Source organism: Lissotriton vulgaris, chromosome 3_2, assembly GCF_964263255.1.
Source record: "Lissotriton vulgaris chromosome 3_2, aLisVul1.2, whole genome shotgun sequence".
NCBI classification, from domain to species: Eukaryota; Metazoa; Chordata; class Amphibia; order Caudata; family Salamandridae; genus Lissotriton; species Lissotriton vulgaris.
Window position 1 is genome coordinate 286,765,978 of NC_141690.1, and position 20,404 is coordinate 286,786,381.

Genomic DNA, 20,404 nt, shown 5'->3' on the forward strand with positions numbered 1-20,404 from the left:
CCAGAATTATAAGGGAGCTCTGCCTCTTTTTCCTTACCCGTTTACACATAATGGTTCCTGTGGTGCCTGGTTTAGTTTAATATCTTCTATAGACACTGACTCTAAGGTTTCCCAAGGCAATTGGATATGGGGAAATCTGAACACAGTCATGAACAAAGCATGTTTCCCGAACGAAGAGGGTCTTCCACAAATGACAGGGACAGATCTAGAAAACGAAGTGTATGGATTAGGCAATTTTACACTTAACCTCATGATTCTAAATGTTCAGTCAGAAACCAGTCCAGACTTGCCATCCATATCAGTTCTACCAGCGAAAGGTGTATTATGTGTCAGAAAGAATGGTTCAGTACATCTAGGTCACAGTGACTGTACTACTGTGGTTGAATTCAGTGACCAAGGCAAGTCTACATTCAAAGCTTCCCGACATTCCTACTTTATTTGTGGTCAGACAGCTTATGTCCGTTTACCTCCAGACTGGGATGGTACCTGTTTCATTGCATTCTTATTACCACCAGTATTTCTAGCCCCATCTGACTATCACAGGAATTCCCGCCTTAATATTGTTAGACACAGAAGAGACCTCCCAATAGTTGATCAGACTGAAACCACATGGGAACAATATACAGATTTCAATAAAGGATTCTTTCCCTATCTAGGAACTGTCTCCAATAGTAAACTGATACGCAAATTAACCAGAATACTAGAAGCAGTAGTGAATGAGACTACTTCAGCTTTGGGCAACTTAACAGAGGAGCAGTCTGCTATGAGACTTGTTGTTCTTCAGAACCGCCTTGTCCTTGACGTCATCCTGGCCGATAGGGGCGGGGCTTGTAGAGTCATCGGATCCAGTTGCTGCGTATTTATTCCAAATAATGCGCCATCAGTCTATAAAGCCATTACCCGACTTCACGAAATTGCTCACCTGATACACCAGAATCCAGGCTCCTGGACTTGATCCGGTTGGCTCTGGAGTGTAGTAACAGCCTGGGGATGGAAGCTACTGTCATTCCTAGGAATCATATTGGCCATAGTATTCAGTTGTTGCTTATGTTTACAATGTGGGCCAGCGATTTGCGGCTTGTGCGCCACAGCTTGTGTTCCCCATTCAAGTGCACGTTCCCATTCCAGAAAAAAGAAAGAAGAGCAAATGATGTTATATGAACAGATTGATGGTCTCATGAAAATCGACATATCATGAAGGGTCCGTAGGGGACAAGGAGGGAATGAGGTAATTGAAATTTTTATGGTCAATTGTGTCCCCTAACGTAGACCCCAACGGCTCCATGTACACACTTCAAGTACATGTAATTTCCCTCCACAACCGAATCTGAAGACGCAAATACATTTGCGTCCAACGTTAATATGTCCTCTATCAGATCCACCATGAATGGATCGATAATTCAGTTCCTAAGTATACCGTGCCACCGTCTTTATGTGGTGCACTTTCACGTTTTCCTGGCTCTGCCGAGCTAGGCCCTGATTTCTGTCTTCAAGCCACTTCTGCCTCTGCCTCTGAAAGCTGCAGCATGGAGACGCATCCCTGACCTCTGCCTTACTTCCTGCCAACCGAGCGGTGCCCGGCTCGGCCTGGTCTGCCTCCCAAAAACAGTATTTTGCCTTCAAGTTATCAGTGTAGCCAGCTCAGCTCCTCGAAAACACATTCCTGTCTAGTGAAATACGAAAACATATCCCCGGCTGCGGAGCAAAGAGCAAGTCTCCCTGTCTTCGTGCAAGTAATTTACAGTTCCCGTTACCATGGTAGGCCCCTGGCTCCGAGCATCCGCACGTAGACACGCAGACACCTATACACGCACTAACATTCAGTATAGAGTAGCCTCTGCCCAAGAGACCTTTTCCTCTAGATTAAACATCCTCCAAATACTAGATATCAGATATGCTTAGTGACAGGTCGATCTGACATGCCAGACTACTGTCTCTTCTACTAGTGTTAAAAGTCAGACTCTTAGCTTCCTCCCGTTGCACGTCAATCACACGTCATATTAGCTGCGCGCGCATCCAGGCCTTAGGTTTCAGCTGACTCTGCAAGAATTCCCTAAGCATCCACCCACTTATGACACTTTTCTGTGACGTTTCTAGTTCACGCCTCTGTGCACACCCATGTTCACGCCTTTTTGCTACGCACATGTGTTCTTATCATATACATTTCACTTGTCACGCCTACTGTATTCAATACTATTGTGTCATTTTACTATATATGTCATGTACTGAGAATAAATCGTTGACATCTTTTCCTGCCATCATTGCATACCCGAACCCTTGTATTGATGGACGAGATCTCCATTGACTCGAGTCATTTAGTCATTTATGATTAAAGCCCTTAAGACTCAGACACCCCGGACTCTGCCTCTCATTTGATTGAGCTATTCTTATGTAAGTTATATGGCAAAAAGAGTATACGGTAAAATATTTACCACAATGTGACTGCTCGAACTAGATGCATAGTTTCTACTCAAAGGCAAGTGTGACGTCTTTGGCATGATTTGTGAATGTGATAAGCAGGACACAGCGGCCACCTGTTACCAATAAACAGTCCGCAAAGAGAGGAGCCCCTTCACGAGGCCTTCTCTCACCAGGGAAATGCACCAGTTGATCATGGGACAGACTGACCGTCAGGTGCACCCCAAACTCTTCGCACCCTGGATCTACGTTAACCCAATGGGAAGCGTTTGCAATGAAGATCTCTCACTGCCGATTGTGGCAAAGACCTCAGCGCCTCTTCCAATTTCATGACTAAGCTCCATGGAGAACTAACACGTGCTACTCACTTCCTGACACATGACAACAAACCAAATGACAAGTACTCACCAACACAGATGTATCGTCCCATGGCGGCAGCAATCCCTCGTGCGAATACTGCCTGGGCTGAAAAACAAGAGGCGGGAGGCTGAAGCAATACTGATGGGCACAGCGCAACACTGGACCTTCATGGACCTTCCACAACCACCTAAGCAGTCATGGGCTCAGCAACTTAGGCAAGATAAATATCACATCACACTAAGCAACCAAGACAACCTCTGTCAACTGAAGAAGGGATGTACAACACCCAACAAAATCCACCCCCCAGCATACACCGTCTGTCATCTACAGAACAGATCAGCACCTCAGCGCAGCACGCACCCCAACAGGCACCAACCGAAAAACAAGCCAAGATACCATCCACCCTCCCACGACCACAACAAAACTATCCAACAGAAGTGTTAAGTTCAGGGCAGAGTGTGAACTGTTCACTGAAGCTTCACATTCTCACACTCTATTCAGGTAACTAGAAATGTCTGTTTTCAATGCACACTTTCTGTGGCCACGAAATCTGGTAAGATCTGCTCCGTCCAAGACGTATTTTAGTTGTACTAACCTCCACTTGAGCCAGGATAAGACAGTCAAATGAACTCCAGCCAACACTGCTTTCTTTCAGGGGATCTCTTCCTTTACTCTAGAGGCAGTGTGCCTCTGCTGAGGGCTCAAAACAAGTAGCAGTAGAAAGACCAGCTTGTGTTGAAAGACAGCTGTCCCCATAAAGCCTTCAGGTTTTCAGCGTTGCTGCTGAACTGAAAACAGGGGGCAGATTGTGCAGGGCTCCATTTTGGACATTTCCTAGAGGATTTTCCAAACTCTATGACGCAAGGTGTTGATGGCAATTGGTATATCGGTGTACAATAGAAGGGTCTTAAGGTTTGTGGGATGGTCTTCCACAAAAGAGTCAGGAGCCGCTCTGGTAGAGGATGGTGCATTCTCTTTGTACTCCTTAGACCCTTGGGTACACGGTCACCTGTAAATGCCTGGTCAGGGTTTCATCCTCTCTCTAACTGGTCTAAGGCTTCCAAGGAGCACAAACACACCAACGTTCTACGACAGTGGGATACACAGGACACTACACAGACGTGCTCCATACTTCACTCATAAATCCACCATCCAACACTTTAGTTTGTATATTACTCCTTTCAGTAAGACGGTAGCTAATTCACACCTACCTGGCGGTGTCTCCAGAGCATCCAGCGCATGCCAGTAGACCATGATCGATCCATCGGACTCGTACATCTATGGAAGTTGAAAAACAAGTGCTTTTCAAGTAAGAACTGTACAAAAAGCAGAGGGGTCTTCAGGAGGGAACAGCTGAAAAGAAAGAGCAAGCAATCGCATTCTGCACCACTCGTACAAGTCGTACGTACGAACGACATTATTTTATTCTGTAACAGACCTACCTCCCTACCATCTAAACACAGTGCCAGGCAGTACTCCGCCCACAGCCTCAAGAAATGTATCAAGCAAAAGCCAAGAATACTGACATAATGTCTAGTCCAAGTACCACACTTGCCCACCGTGAAAAAACTTTAAATAGTAAAACACACTAAGATCAGCACTAAGAGCCCAGTCGGATCTTTCACAGTGTCAAGTTAAGAGTATCAGAGGCGGATAGGGACACAAGCCTTAGAGCATCACTCCAGAGCCTCTCCCCACGTTGGACCCGGTCCAACCAGGAAATGAGCCCCCAACAACACTCTCACTGGTGCCTAGTGTTGGCGGGCCGGACAGCAGAAAAACAAAACACGGATTGCCAGTCTTTGCCCACTCTGGGGCCCCTCCCTGCCGGTACTCCATCAGGAGAGTATCAGGACTCCGGGGCCCCTCTCTGCCGGCAATCAATCAGGAAAGTATCAGGACTCCGGGGCCCCTCTCTGCCGGTACTCCATCAGGAGAGTATCAGGACTCCGGGGCCCTCTCTGCCGGTACTCCATAAGGAGAGTATCAGGACTCCGGGCCCCTCTCTGCTGGCACTCCATCAGGAGAGTATCAGGACCCCGGGGCACTTCTCTGCCGACACTCCATCAGGAGAATATCATCAGGACTCCGGGGCCCCTCTCTGCCGGCACTCCATCAGGAGAGTATCAGGACTCCGGGCCCCTCTCTGCCGGCACTCCATCAGGAGAATATCATCAGGACTCCGGGGCCCCTCTCTGCCGGCACTCCATCAGGAGAGTATCAGGACTCCGGGCCCCTCTCTGCCGGCACTCCATCAGGAGAATATCATCAGGACTCCGGGGCCCCTCTCTGCCGGCACTCCATCAGGAGAGTATCAGGACTCCAGGGCCCCTCTCTGCCGGCACTCCATCATGAGAGTATCAGGACTCCGGACCCCTCTCTGCCGGCACTCCATCAGGAGTGTATCAGGACTTCGGGCCCCTCTCTGCCGGCACTCCATCAGGAGAGTATCAGGACTCCGGGGCCCCTCTCTGCCGGCACTCCATCAGGAGAGTATCAGGACTCCAGGGCCCCTCTCTGCCGGCACTCCATCATGAGAGTATCAGGACTCCGGACCCCTCTCTGCCGGCACTCCATCAGGAGTGTATCAGGACTTCGGGCCCCTCTCTGCCGGCACTCCATCAGGAGAGTATCAGGACTCCGGGGCCCCTCTCTGCCGGCACTCCATCATGAGAGTATCAGGACTTTGGGCCCCTCTCTGCCGGCACTCCATCAGGAGATTATCATCAGGACTCCGGGGCCCCTCTCTGCCGGCACTCCATCATGAGAGTATCAGGACACCGGGGCCCCTCCCTGCCGGCACTCCATTAGGAGAATATCATCAGGACTCCGGGGCCCCTCTCTGCCGGCACTCCATCAGGAGAGTATCAGGACTCCGGGCCCCTCTCTGCCGGCACTCCATCAGGAGAGTATCAGGACTCCGGGGCCCCTCTCTGCCGGCACTCCATCATGAGAGTATCAGGACTCCAGGGCCCCTCCCTGCCGGCACTCCATCAGGAGAATATCATCAGGACTCCGGGGCCCCTCTCTGCCGGCACTCCATCAGGAGAGTATCAGGACTCCGGCCCCTCTCTGCCGGCACTCCATCAGGAGAGTATCAGGACTCCGGGCCCCTCTCTGCCGGCACTCCATCAGGAGAGTATCAGGACTCTGGCCCCTCTCTGCCGGCACTCCATCAGGAGAGTATCAAGACTCCGGGGCCCCTCTCTGCCGGCACTCCATCAGGAGAGTATCAGGACTCCGGGACCCCTCTCTGCCGGTACTCAATCAGGAGAGTATCAGGACTCCGGGGGCCCCTCTGTGCCGGCACTCCATCAGGAGAGTATCAGGACTCCGGGCCCCTCCATGCCGGAACTCCATCAGGAGAGTATCAGGACTCCAGGACCCCTCTCTGCCGGTACTCAATCAGGAGAGTATAAGGACTCTGGGGCCCCTCTCTGCCGGTACTCCATCATTAGAGTATCAGGACTCCGGGCCCCTCTCTGCCGGCACTCCATCAGGAGAGTATCAGGACTCCGGGCCCCTCTCTGCTGGCACTCCATCAGGAGAGTACCAGGACTCTGGGGCCCCTCTCTGCCAGCATTCCATCAGGAGAGTATCAGGACTCCGGGCCCCTCTCTGCCAGCACTCCATCAGGAGAGTATCAGGACTCCGGGCCCCTCCCTGCCGGCACTCCATCAGGAGAGTATCAGGACTCCGGGCCCCTCCCTGCCGGTACATTTTCTCAGCTTCCCATCAGGGAGGAAATGCCTACTTCTACGGCCCCAAAATCATTGCTAACCATCCCTAGTCCGACCAGGGATGAGTTTTTAGCCCTGACAACAAAAGTTAAATCCGGCTCTCCGGATGATCCTTTGCGACCTGCTCAATTCCGGGAACTTGCTGAATGTTGCTATCCTGCCCTTCATGATCTTATCAACATATCTTTCAGCTCCGGCAGTGTTCCCAAGGCCTGGAAACAGGCTATGGTCATTCCGATCCTTAAGAAACCTACCCTCGATCCGACCAAACCAGAACACTACCGGCCCATTTCCCTTCTTCCTTGGCCAGCCAAGCTAGCGGAAGCTCATGCTAACCGCATTTTATCTGCTCACCTGCAAGAAACGAATCTACTGGATATTTCCCAGAATGGATTCCGTGCAGGTCATAGCACCGAAACAGCTCTCTTGGCTGTGGTGGAACACATAAGGAAGATGTTGGATCAGGGTCAGACGGCGGCACTGATCCTTTTAGATCTCAGTGCCGCTTTCGACACGGTGTCCCATCAGATTTTATTACATCGTCTGATGGAGGCTGGAGTCGGAGAGACGGCACTTGAGTGGTTTCGCTCTTTTCTTAAGGATCGAGGTTTTAAAGTGTCCACCCCCCCTTTTGTTTCTGCGTCACGTCCTATTCTTCAGGGTGTTCCCCAAGGTTCGGCTCTTAGTCCCACTTTATTTAATTTGTATGTTCAGCCTTTGGCGGAGGTTGCCCATAGTTTTGGTCTTTCCTTAGTGTCATACGCCGATGACACGCAGCTGGCGGTGGCACTGAATGGAGACTCCAGCATGGACGCCCCCACCTTCCAGTCAGCGTTAAAAGCTGTTGCTGGCTGGATGGCGGACAACCGATTACAACTAAATGCCTCTAAGACCGAGGTCATTATTTTCGGTAAGGAAAGTGGTCTATGGGGAGATCAATGGTGGCCTACTGATCTTGGCCCTGTGCCTACCCCTGTGAGTGAAGTCAGAAACCTTGGGGTGTGGTTTGACGACAAGCTTTCATTTATTTCCCATACCAAACGCGTGGCCGGCGTATGTTTTGGTACTTTGCATGGTCTGAGACCCATTTTTAAATTTTTCGATGCTGAGACAAGACAGATCATGGTCCAGGCTCTGGTTCTTACCAGACTGGACTATGCCAACTCTCTGTTTTTGGGCTTAAACCAGGCCGAACTGTCCCGTCTCCAGAGGGTTCAGAACGCGGCGGCCAGGATGCTTGTCGGCCTCCCGAAATTTGTCTCAGCTCGCCAAACCATCCACAATCTTCATTGGCTTCCGATTGAGCAAAGAGTTAAGTTTAAAGCCCTCTGCTTAACTTTTAAGATCCTCAACCTAGCCTCTCCCCCGATCCTTGCACAGACTATTCTGCACTATGCTCCTACCAGAGCTCTTCGCTCTGCTAGTCTTAACCTTGCCATAGTGCCTCGGTTTAAAAGGGCTAGAGTGGGTGGTCGCTCGTTTTCAGTGCTGGCGGCTGCTCTTTGGAATTCTCTTCCAGCTCCACTCCGCTCAATTTCAGATCTGCTTCTTTTTAGGAAGACCTTGAAGACTTTCCTTTTTTCCACAGTCTAGTTTGTTTCTTGTCCAGCTTTCTTAATCGTGTTGTGTTATTCAGATCTCCTAAGCGCCGGGACGCCTCTTGGCTGCGGCATCCGCGCGCTATATAAAAAATAGTTAACATAACATAACATAACATACTCCATCAGGAGAGTATCAGGACTCCGGTCCCTCTCTGCCGGCACTCCATCAGGAGAGTATCAGGACTCCGGGGACCCTCTCTCCCGGCACTCCATCAGAAGAGTATCAGGACTCCGGGGCCCCTCTCTGCCGGCACTCCATCAGGAGAGTATCAGGACTCCGGGGCCCCTCTCTGCCAGCACTCCATCAGGAGAGTATCAGGACTCCGGGCCCCTCTCTGCCGGCACTCCATCAGGAGAGTATCAGGACTCCGGGCGCCTCCCTGCCGGTACTCCATCAGGAGAGTATCAGGACTCAGGGTCCCTCCATGCCGGCACTCCATCAGGAGAGTATCAGGACTCCGGGCCCCTCTCTGCCGGCACTCCATCATTAGAGTATCAGGACTCCGGGGCCCCTCTCTGCCGGCACTCCATCAGGAGAGTATCAGGACTCCGGGGCCCCTCTCTTCCGGCACTCCATCAGGAGAGTATCAGGACTCCGGGCCCCTCTCGGACGGCACTCCATCAGGAGAGTATCAGGACTCGGGGCCCCTCCATGCCGGCACTCCATCAGGAGAGTATCAGGACTCCGGGCCCCTCTCTGCCAGCACTCCATCAGGAGAGTATGAGGACTCCGGGGCCCCTCTCTGCCGGCACTCCATCAGGAGAGTATCAGGACTCCGGGCCCCTCTCTGCTGGTACTCAATCAGGTTGATGGGGGCCAAAGAATGTAAGTGTTGCACAGATGGATAATAATGGTCTTAAGGCTTAGGTCCCAACCGCAAACTAGAACCGAGCCAAAGTGTGATTGAAGCCGCTGTTGCTGGTTATATACATTAAGGGCAGTTTGGGGCGCTGATGGCAATAAGAAGCTATTTATTTTGTGCGGGTGTCCTACGGATAAATATGTTTTCTAACAGAACAAGCTCTGCATTTGACATTATGAGTGATGTTCTTAAATGTGTGTGATTGCCTTTGTGTCTCTGGGTTATGTATAGAGAAAGATCGAACGCTGGTCAGAGTATCTCTACAGGGTGAATGCATGGACCGAGGGACACTGATAGGGAGCTGTTGCCTCAGGGGTTAAAGTTCAGCATCTGCTGGGTGCATTTCAAAGGAGAAAGAGAAAGGAGCTACATGAAGGAAATGAGCAACACAATCCCAAGGATGGAGTGGAGGAAAACGTTACCCAGTGAACCCCTGGACACAAGCAGAGTAGATACACAGTAACTGGGGATACACAGACGTGAAACTAGGTGGGGAGAGATGCACAGTAACGTATGGATACACAGACGTGAAGCGAGGTGGGGAGAGATGCACAGTAACTGGAGATACACAGACGTGAAACTAGGTGGGGAGAGATGCACAGTAACGTATGGATACACAGACGTGAAGCGAGGTGCGGAGAGATGCACAGTAACTGGGGATACACAGACGTGAAACTAGGTGGGGAGAGATGCACAATAACGTATGGATACACAGACATGAAGCGAGGGGAGGGGGGAAGACATCCACAGTAACGTATGGATACACAGACATGTAACGAGGTGGGGAGAGATGTACAGTAACATATGTATACACAGACGTGAAACGAGGCGGAGAGAGATGCACAGTAACGTATGGATACATAGCCTTAACGCCTGGAACCCAATCTCCACTGAGGAAACCATCCGCCTGATGAATTCCATCCACTCTGGATCCCCCACAGACCCTTGCCCTCACCACATCTTCAACAAAGCAGACTCCGTCATAGCACCGCACCTCCGAGACGTCATCAACTGCTCCTTCAACTCCGCTACCTTCCCAGAAGTCTGGAAACACGCTGAACTCACCGCCCTTCTGAAAAAACCAACAGCGGACCCCACCGAACTCAAAAATTACCGCCCCATCTCGCTTCTTCCATTCCCGGCCAAAGTCATTGAGAAAGCCGTCAACAACCAGCTCGCCGCCTTCCTCGAAGCCAACAAATCCCTCGACCCCTCACAATCTGGCTTCCGAGCAAAACACAGCACTGAGACCGCCCTCATCGCAGCAACAGACGACATTCAAACTCTACTGGACAATGGAGACACAGTCGCCCTCATCCTCCTCGACCTCTCTGCAGCATTCGACACAGTCTGCCACAGCACCCTTCTACAATGCCTCAATAACATCGGAATCCAAGGAAAAGCACTTGAATGGATCACCTCGTTCCTCACCGGAAGAACCCAGAGAGTCCGCCTTCCTCCATTCAAGTCCGAGGCCTCTGAAGTCATCTGCGGCGTACCTCAAGGATCCTCACTCAGTCCCACCCTCTTCAACGTATACATGAGCCCCCTCGCGGCCATCGCCCGCCAACACAACCTCAACATCATCTCTTACGCGGATGACACTCAACTGATCCTTTCTCTCACCAAGGACCCCAGCACCGCCAAAACTAACCTACACGAAGGAATGAAAGAAGTCGCCGAATGGATGAAACAAAGCCGTCTGAAACTGAACTCAGACAAAACAGAAGTCCTCATCTTAGGTACATCCCCCTCTGCTTGGGACGACTCCTGGTGGCCGGAAGCCCTCGGAAAAGCACCCATCCCGACAGACCACGCACGGAACCTTGGCGTCATCCTGGATTCTTCACTCTCAATGAACAGACAAGTCAGCGCCGTATCCTCTTCCTGCTTCAACATTCTTCGCATGCTCAGAAAAACATTTCGCTGGATCCCCTCCGAAACAAGGAAAACAGTCACCCACGCTCTGGTCACGAGCCGACTGGACTACGGAAACACCCTCTACGCAGGTACCACCGCGAAACTCCAGAAGAAACTCCAACGAATCCAAAACGCCTCAGCCAGGCTCATATTAGACATCCCACGCAACGAACACATCTCTGGTCACCTTAAAGACCTCCACTGGCTACCCATCAATAAGAGGATCACTTTCCGACTGCTTACCCACGCACACAAATCACTCTACGACATCGGACCAGACTGCCTCAACTCACGACTGTCCTTCTACACCCCCCCCCCCGCCAACTACGTTCTTCCAGCCAAGCCTTCGCCACTGTACCTCGCATCAACAAGACCACCATGGGAGGCAGGTCCTTTTCATATCTGGCTGCTAAAACATGGAACTCACTCCCCACTTACCTTCGCCTCACCCAGAACCACCTAGCGTTCAGAAAGCAGCTTAAAACGTGGATATTTGACAAATAATCCTCCTCCCCTTCCTAAGCGCCTTGAAACCCTCTGGGTATGTAGTGCGCTATACAAATTTTATGACTTGACTTGACTTGACTTGACATGAAAGAGGTGGGGAGAGATGCACAGTAACGTATGGATACATAGACATGAAAGAGGTGGGGAGAGATGCACAGTAACGTATGGATACACAGACGTGAAGCGAGGTGGAGAAAGATGCTCAGTAACATATGGATACACAGACGTGAAGCGAAGTGGGGAGAGATGCACAGTAGCGTATGGATACACAGATGTGAAACGAGGTGGTGAGAGATGCACAGTAAAGTATGGATACACAGACGTGAAACGAGGTGGAGAGAGATGCACAGTAAAGTATGGATACATAGACATGAAAGAGGTGGGGAGAGATGTACAGTAACGTATGGATACACAGACGTGAAACGAGGTGGGGAGAAATGCACAGTAACGTATGGATACATAGACATGAAAGAGGTGGGGAGAGATGCACAGTAACGTATGGATACATAGACATGAAAGAGGTGGGGAGAGATGCACAGTAACGTATGGATACACAGACATGAAGCGAGGTGGAGAGAGGTGCACAGTAACGTATGGCTATCCAGACGTGAAGCGAGGTAGGGAGAGATGCACAGTAACGTATGGATACACAGACGTGAAGCGAGGTGGAGAGAGATGCACAGGAAAGTATGGGTACACAGACGTGAAGCTAGGTGGGGGAGATGCACAGTAACGTATGGATACACAGACATGAAGCGAGGTGGGGAAAGATTCAAAGTAACATATGGATACGCAGACATGAAACGGGGGGATGGGGGGGGGGAGACATCCACAGTAACATATGGATACACAGACATGAAGCAAGGTGGGGAGAGATACACAGTAACAAATGGATACACAGACGTGAAGCGAAGTGGGGAGAGATGCGCAGTAACGTATGGATACACAGACGTGAAGCGAGGTGGAGAGAGATGCACAGTAACGTATGGATACACAGACATGAAGCGAGGTGGGGAGAGATGCACAGTAATGTATGGATACACAGACATGAAACGAGGTGGGGAGATATGCACAGTAATGTATGGATACACAGACATGAAACGAGGTGGAGAGAGATGCGGAGTAACGTATGGATACACAGACGTGAAGCGAGGTGGGGAGAGATGTACAGTAACGTATGGATACACAGACATGAAACGAGGTGGAGAGAGATGCACAGTAACGTATGGATACACAGACGTGAAGCGAGGTGGGGAGAGATGTACAGTAACGTATGGATACAGAGACATGAAACGAGGTGGAGAGAGATGCACAGTAACGTATGGATACCCAGACATGAAACAAGGCGGAGAGAGATGCACAGTATCGTATGGATACCCAGACGTGAAGCGAGGTGGAGAGAGATGCACAGTAACATTTGGATACCCAGACGTTAAGCGAGGTGGAGAGAGATGCACAGTAACGTATGGATACCCAGACATGAAACAAGGCGGAGAGAGATGCACAGTAACGTATGGATACCCAGACGTGAAGCGAGGTGGAGAGAGATGCACAGTAACATTTGGATACCCAGACGTTAAGCGAGGTGGAGAGAGATGCACAGTAACGTATGGATACACAGACGTAAAACGAGGCGAAGAGGGATGCACAGTAACGTATGGATACCCAGGCGTGAAGCAAGGTGGGGAGAGATGCACAGTAACGTATGGATCCTCAGAGGTGAAACAAGGTGGGGAGAGATGCGGAGTAATGTATGGATACCCAGACGTGAAACGAGGTGGGGAGAGATGCGGAGTAATGTATGGATACCCAGACGTGAAACGAGGTGGGGAGAGATGCGGAGTAACGTATGGATACCCAGGCGTGAAGCGAGGTGGAGAGAGATGCACAGTAACATATGGATACACAGACGTGAAACGAGGTGGAGAGAGATGCACAGTAACGTATGGATACACAGACGTGAAACGAGGTGGGGAGAGATGCGGAGTAACGTATGGATACACAGACGTGAAACGAGGTGGGGGGAGATGTACAGTAACGTATGGATACACAGATGTGAAGCGAGGTGGAGAGAGATGCACAGTAACGTATGGATACTCAGAGGTGAAACGAGGTGGGGAGAGATGCGGAGTAATGTATGGATACCCAGACGTGAAGCGAGGTGGGAGAGATGCACAGTAACGTATGGATACTCAGAGGTGAAACGAGGTGGGGAGAGATGCGGAGTAACGTATGGATACATAGACATGAAACAAGGCGGAGAGAGATGCGGAGTAACGTATGGATACCCAGACGTGAAGCGAGGTGGGAGAGATGCACAGTAACGTATGGATCCTCAGAGGTGAAACAAGGTGGGGAGAGATGCACATTAACGTATGGATCCTCAGAGGTGAAACAAGGTGGGGAGAGATGCGGAGTAATGTATGGATACCCAGACGTGAAGCGAGGTGGGGAGAGATGCGGAGTAACGTATGGATACCCAGGCGTGAAGCGAGGTGGAGAGAGATGCACAGAAACGTATGGATACACAGACATGAAACGAGGCGGAGAGAGATGCACAGTAACGTATGGATACACAGATGTGAAACGAGGTGGGGAGAGATGCGGAGTAACGTATGGATACACAGACGTGAAACGAGGTGGGGAGAGATGCGGAGTAATGTATGGATACCCAGACGTGAAGCGAGGTGGGGAGAGATGCGGAGTAACGTATGGATACCCAGGCGTGAAGCGAGGTGGAGAGAGATGCACAGTAACATATGGATACACAGACGTGAAACGAGGTGGAGAGAGATGCACAGTAACGTATGGATACACAGACGTGAAACGAGGTGGGGAGAGATGCGGAGTAACGTATGGATACACAGACGTGAAACGAGGTGGGGAGAGATGTACAGTAACGTATGGATACACAGACGTGAAGCGAGGTGGAGAGAGATGCACAGTAACGTATGGATACTCAGAGGTGTAACGAGGTGGGGAGAGATGCGGAGTAACGTAAGGATACATAGACATGAAACAAGGCGGAGAGAGATGCGGAGTAACGTATGGATACCCAGACGTGAAGGGAGGTGGGAGAGATGCACAGTAACGTATGGATCCTCAGAGGTGAAACAAGGTGGGGAGAGATGCACATTAACGTATGGATCCTCAGAGGTGAAACAAGGTGGGGAGAGATGCGGAGTAATGTATGGATACCCAGACGTGAAGCGAGGTGGGGAGAGATGCGGAGTAACGTATGGATACCCAGGTGTGAAGCGAGGTGGAGAGAGATGCACAGAAACGTATGGATACACAGACATGAAACGAGGCGGAGAGAGATGCACAGTAACGTATGGATACACAGACGTGAAACGAGGTGGAGAGAGATGCACAGTAACGTATGGATACTCAGAGGTGAAACGAGGTGGGGAGAGATGTGGAGTAACGTATGGATACATAGACATGAAACAAGGCGGAGAGAGATGCGGAGTAACGTATGGATACCCAGACGTGAAACGAGGTGGGGAGAGATGCGGAGTAACGTATGGATACATAGACATGAAACAAGGCGGAGAGAGATGCGGAGTAACGTATGGATACCCAGACGTGAAGCGAGGTGGGAGAGATGCACAGTAACATATGGATACTCAGAGGTGTAACGAGGTGGGGAGAGATGCGGAGTAACGTAAGGATACATAGACATGAAACAAGGCGGAGAGAGATGCGGAGTAACGTATGGATACCCAGACGTGAAGGGAGGTGGGAGAGATGCACAGTAACGTATGGATCCTCAGAGGTGAAACAAGGTGGGGAGAGATGCACATTAACGTATGGATCCTCAGAGGTGAAACAAGGTGGGGAGAGATGCGGAGTAATGTATGGATACCCAGACGTGAAGCGAGGTGGGGAGAGATGCGGAGTAACGTATGGATACCCAGGTGTGAAGCGAGGTGGAGAGAGATGCACAGAAACGTATGGATACACAGACATGAAACGAGGCGGAGAGAGATGCACAGTAACGTATGGATACACAGACGTGAAACGAGGTGGAGAGAGATGCACAGTAACGTATGGATACTCAGAGGTGAAACGAGGTGGGGAGAGATGTGGAGTAACGTATGGATACATAGACATGAAACAAGGCGGAGAGAGATGCGGAGTAACGTATGGATACCCAGACGTGAAACGAGGTGGGGAGAGATGCTCGGTAACGAATATAAACTTAGTGAAACAGTAAATACTGAATGCATTGAACAAATTCACTGTTGAACTATAGACTGGGAAACAGATAATGGTCGACACAGCCGAGAAACAGTACAACCCCCCCACCCCCACGCACCCCATCCAGCTTTTACTCCAACTAGCACTCGTCATTTGGTCTGTTATGCCCAAGATCAAACATGAGAAAGGCAGCTGATAGAGCAGGGTTTGTCGTTCCTCCCTTTTCATCCCATCAAGTCTTTCTTCCACTGCAGAGGGCAGACAGGCAGCAGGCCCTACCTGGATTCCCTTCTGGGAGGTGAGCACCAGCAGGACGCGATAGGGCAGGACGCACCAGGACGCCTGTAAGAGAAGGGAGAGGGTCAGCAGACTGAAGGGGAGACACCCACTCTGCATCAAGAGATAAACACAGTACGGGTGTAAGGCATGGAGATTTCACTCCGCCACGGCATTTAATCGAGGAATAATAAATTAACCCTTTTACAGTCCCATCAGGAGAAATAATATTAAGAATGATCCAATAATTCACCAGCAGCAGAAAGAGAACTGACATTTGGCTGCAGAGTCTTGATGGCATGGAAAGGATCTGCCCAACCCCATCTCCAGCCTCCCTTCTCTCTTTCTGATTAGTGAGTTCTTGGTCTGATGGCGCAAGCTCACAAGGGACCGATTCATATACCATGGACGTACCTACTACCGACAGCAGAGTGCTTTGAGGAGGACATGCCTATGCAGGAGAGAATGAAATGCAGGGCCTGGCTGAGGATATGACAGGGAGGAGGTGGGAACACGCAGCTGGCACTGGACTAGACAGCACAGTGGGTTTTGTACATTCCATCCCATTTAAAGCACATGGATGTGAAGCAATCAGATGCTGGTGCACATTACTTTTACTCAAGTCCTGAGGAGGGGGCTTGAACCCCTCCAGGTGAGCAGATCCGCCACTCGACCACTTCTTATTTCAATGGAAAGCAGGGAGTCCCTGCCTGTGGGACAGAGGGGTACCTGAAGGCCTGAGTCTGCCTGGCCAATGACAATGGAGAGGCGAAACCACCAGCAGCCACAGACCTCTTCTCCAAGCGTCTGTATCCTCCAGGAGACTCCAGTGCACCCACCCCGTGATCCTACCAGCCTCTGGGGCACCTACCCCGTGATTCTACCCGCCTCCAGTGCACTCACCCCGTGATCATACCAGCCTCCAGTGCACCCACCCCGTGATCCTACCAGCCTCCAGTGCACTCACCCCGTGATCCTACCAGCCTCTGGGGGCACCCACCCGGTGATCCTACCAGCCTCTGGGGGCACCCACCCGGTGATCCTACCAGCCTCTGGGGGCACCCACCCCGTGATCCTACCAGCCTCTGGGGGCACCCACCCCGTGATCCTACCAGCCTCTGGGGGCACCCACCCCGTGATCCTACCAGCCTCTGGGGGCACCCACCCTGTGATCCTACCAGCCTTTATGGCACCCACCTCGTGATCCTACCAACCTCTGGGGGCACCCACCCCGAGATCCTACCAGCCTCTGGGGGCACCCACCCCGTGATCCTACCAACCTCTGGGGGCACCCAGCCCGTGATCCTACCAGCCTCTGGGGGCACCCACCCCGTGATCCTACCAACCTCTGGGGGCACCCACCCTGTGATCCTAAAAGCCTTTGGGGCACCCACCTCGTGATCCTACCAACCTCTGGGGGCACCCACCCCGAGATCCTACCAGCCTCTGGGGGCACCCACCCCGTGATCCTACCAACCTCTGGGGGCACCCAGCCCGTGATCCTACCAGCCTCTGGGGGCACCCACCCCGTGATCCTACCAACGTCTGGGGGCACCCACCCCGTGATCCTACCAGCCTCTGGAGGCACCCACCCTGTGATCCTACCAGCCTTTGGGGCACCCACCCCAGCCTTTGGGGCACCCACCCCGTGATCCTACCCGCCTACAGTGCACCCACCCTGTGATCCTACCAGCCTTTGGGGCACCCACCCTGTGATCCTACCCGCCTACAGTGCACCCACCCTGTGATCCTACCAGCCTTTGGGGCACTCACCCCGTGATCGTACCAGCCTCCAGTGCACCCACCCGGTGATCCTACCAGCCTCCAGTGCACTCACCCCGTGATCCTACCAGCCTCTGGGGGCACCCACCCGGTTATCCTACCAGCCTCTGGGGGCACCCACCCCGTGATCCTACCAGCCTCTGGGGGCACCCACCCTGTGATCCTACCAGCCTTTGGGGCACCCACCTCGTGATCCTACCAACCTCTGGGGGCACCCACCCCGAGATCCTACCAGCCTCTGGGGGCACCCACCCCGTGATCCTACCAACCTCTGGGGGCACCCAGCTCGTGATCCTACCAGCCTCTGGGGGCACCCACCCCGTGATCCTACCAACCTCTGGGGGCACCCACCCTGTGATCCTACCGGCCTTTGGGGCACCCACCTCGTGATCCTACAAACCTCTGGGGGCACCCACCCTGAGATCCTACCAGCCTCTGGGGGCACCCACCCCGTGATCCTACCAACCTCTGGGGGCACCCAGCCCGTGATCCTACCAGCCTCTGGGGGCACCCACCCTGTGATCCTACCAACCTCTGGGGCACCCACCCCGTGATCCTACCAGCCTCTGGGGGCACCCACCCCGTGATCCTACCAGCCTTTGGGGCACCCACCCCGTGATCCTACCCGCCTACAGTGCACCCACCCTGTGATCCTACCAGCCTTTGGGGCACCCACCCCGTGATCCTACCCGCCTACAGTGCACCCACCCTGTGATCCTACCAGCCTCTGGAGCACCTACCCCGTGACGACTCTGGGTTACCCACCCCGTGATCCTACCAGCCTCTGGGGCACCCACCCTGTGATCCTACCAGCCTCTGGGGCACCCACCCTGTGATCCTACCAGCCTCTGGGGGCACCCACCCTGTGATCCTACCAGCCTCTGGAGCACCTACCCCGTGACGACTCTGGGTTACCGACCCCGTGATCCTACCAGCCTCTGGGGCACCCATCCCGTGATACTACCAGCCTCCAGTGCACCCACCCTGTGATCTACCAGCCTCCAGTGCAACCACCCCGTGATCCTACCAGCCTTTGGGCACCCACCCCGTGATCCTACCAGCCTCTCGGGCACCCACCCTGTGATCCTACCAGCCTTTGGGGCACCCATCCAGTGATCCTACCAGCCTCTGGGGGCACCCAACCCCGTGATCCTACCAGCCTTTGGGGCACCCACCCTGTGATCCTACCCGCCTCCAGTGCACCCACCCCGTGATCGTACCAGCCTCCAGTGCACCCACCCCGTGATCCTACCAGCCTCCAGTGCACTCACCCCGTGATCCTACCAGCCTCTGGGGCACCGACCCCGTGATCCTACCTGCCTCCAGTGCGCCCACCCTGTGTTCCTACCAGCCTCTGGGGGCACCCACCCTGTGATCCTACCAGCCTCTGGAGTACCCACCCTATGATCTTACCAGACTTTGGGGCACTCCTTGCCCCTGGAGCTGCACACGGCAGCTGCCGGTTTGGTCTTAGCATAGTAATGGGTAGCTTGTACATCTTTCATGTTTATTATGAAACCTCCATCATTTCTCACAGACAGAGGCCTTTCAGAGGCTCTCCCTGTTTGTGTTCATTACCCTGGCTGACATTGCTCCTGTAACATCTGAACTCTTTCCCTGGCACACTGCTTCACCTGTACTGCAAGAGGACCCCGAAACAGAGAGCTGGGACCATAACCCGGAGACGGATGCGACCCAAAGAAGCTGCTCAGTATCTCATGCTTCGTCAGTCGCAGCAAGACACGAGCACCGACTCTCCCAGATTCTACAAAGTTCCATAGCAAACCGGAGCTGGAGGTCTTAACCTGATCTCCTGCTGGAACGAGCCAGCCTTTGAGCCGCAAACCTGAACTGGTGTGCTGAGATCCTTGTCAAGAATCAGCATCCAGTGGTATTAGTGAGAAATGCTACAATCTCAGGACTGAAGGGCAAATGTGAAGCAGAACCCACTGGTGGAATCCCCTCCATGCCATTTTCTCTACGAGTACGGATATTTAGCCCATGGGGTCTCCTGTCAATGCAGTCCTTCCTCCATAAACCGAGGCGCAGACGAGCCTTCAGATAAATGTAGGCTTCACAAATAATGTAAAACAATACCTAGCCACCCATCTCCAAGCCAGGCTGTAGGAAGGTGGCTACCTGACTATGGTTACCCCAGATTTTTTGCCTTGTGTTTAGCTGGTTTTCGACTTAGTTGGCCTGGTTCCCTGCTAATCAGGGCCCCAGGCTATCTGCTCTCTCTGTAAAATGGATTCCATGTACCCTAGGTGCATAACTAGATTGGCTTGGGTCACCTTATCAGCCCCTGTACAGAGCACTATAGGTGCCCAGGGCATAGGTGCATCCAAGGCCTACCAGGGGCTGCAGCATATCTTTTGCCACCCCTGGCTGGCTATCTAAATTGACACAACTGGCTGATCACTCAGCTGGGGCAAGGTGGTGTAATCACCCCTTGCTTAGATATAGTATGCCTATATCTAAACCTATATCTGGACACATATATAGCCTGTAAGCCACTCCTATGGAAGGCCTCATCAATCCTGGAGGCAGAGTGCGTGGTTTCATGTGAGATGGAGCTCTGGCATGAGCTGAGCCTGTCTGCAGCTGTCGGGAACAACTCCCTAAGCTGATCCGGGATAATGCCATACCATATACTCTTAAGCGCCTTATAATCCTCGCGGTTATATAGCAACTTTGGTTTGGCTTTATCAAAACATGTCGTGTAAGGTGTCAT

General features: G+C 52.3%; 1 protein-coding gene across 2 annotated transcripts in view; it reads right to left on the reverse strand.

Moving 5' to 3' along the window:
- WDR54 (WD repeat domain 54) overlaps positions 1 to 20,404 on the reverse strand; it is a 135,698-nt gene that overhangs the window by 79,710 nt on the left and 35,584 nt on the right. Inside the window, exons 3-5 of one of the 2 annotated variants that reach the window (XM_086964381.1) lie at positions 15,892 to 15,954; positions 3,990 to 4,056; positions 2,827 to 2,883 (exon numbers count right to left, since the gene is read on the reverse strand). In XM_086964381.1, the coding sequence (XP_086820507.1) occupies positions 2,827 to 2,883; positions 3,990 to 4,056; positions 15,892 to 15,954 (187 nt within the window). The remainder of the gene's footprint in view (positions 1 to 2,826; positions 2,884 to 3,989; positions 4,057 to 15,891; positions 15,955 to 20,404) is intronic. The other variant, XM_086964382.1, reaches the window with a different exon arrangement.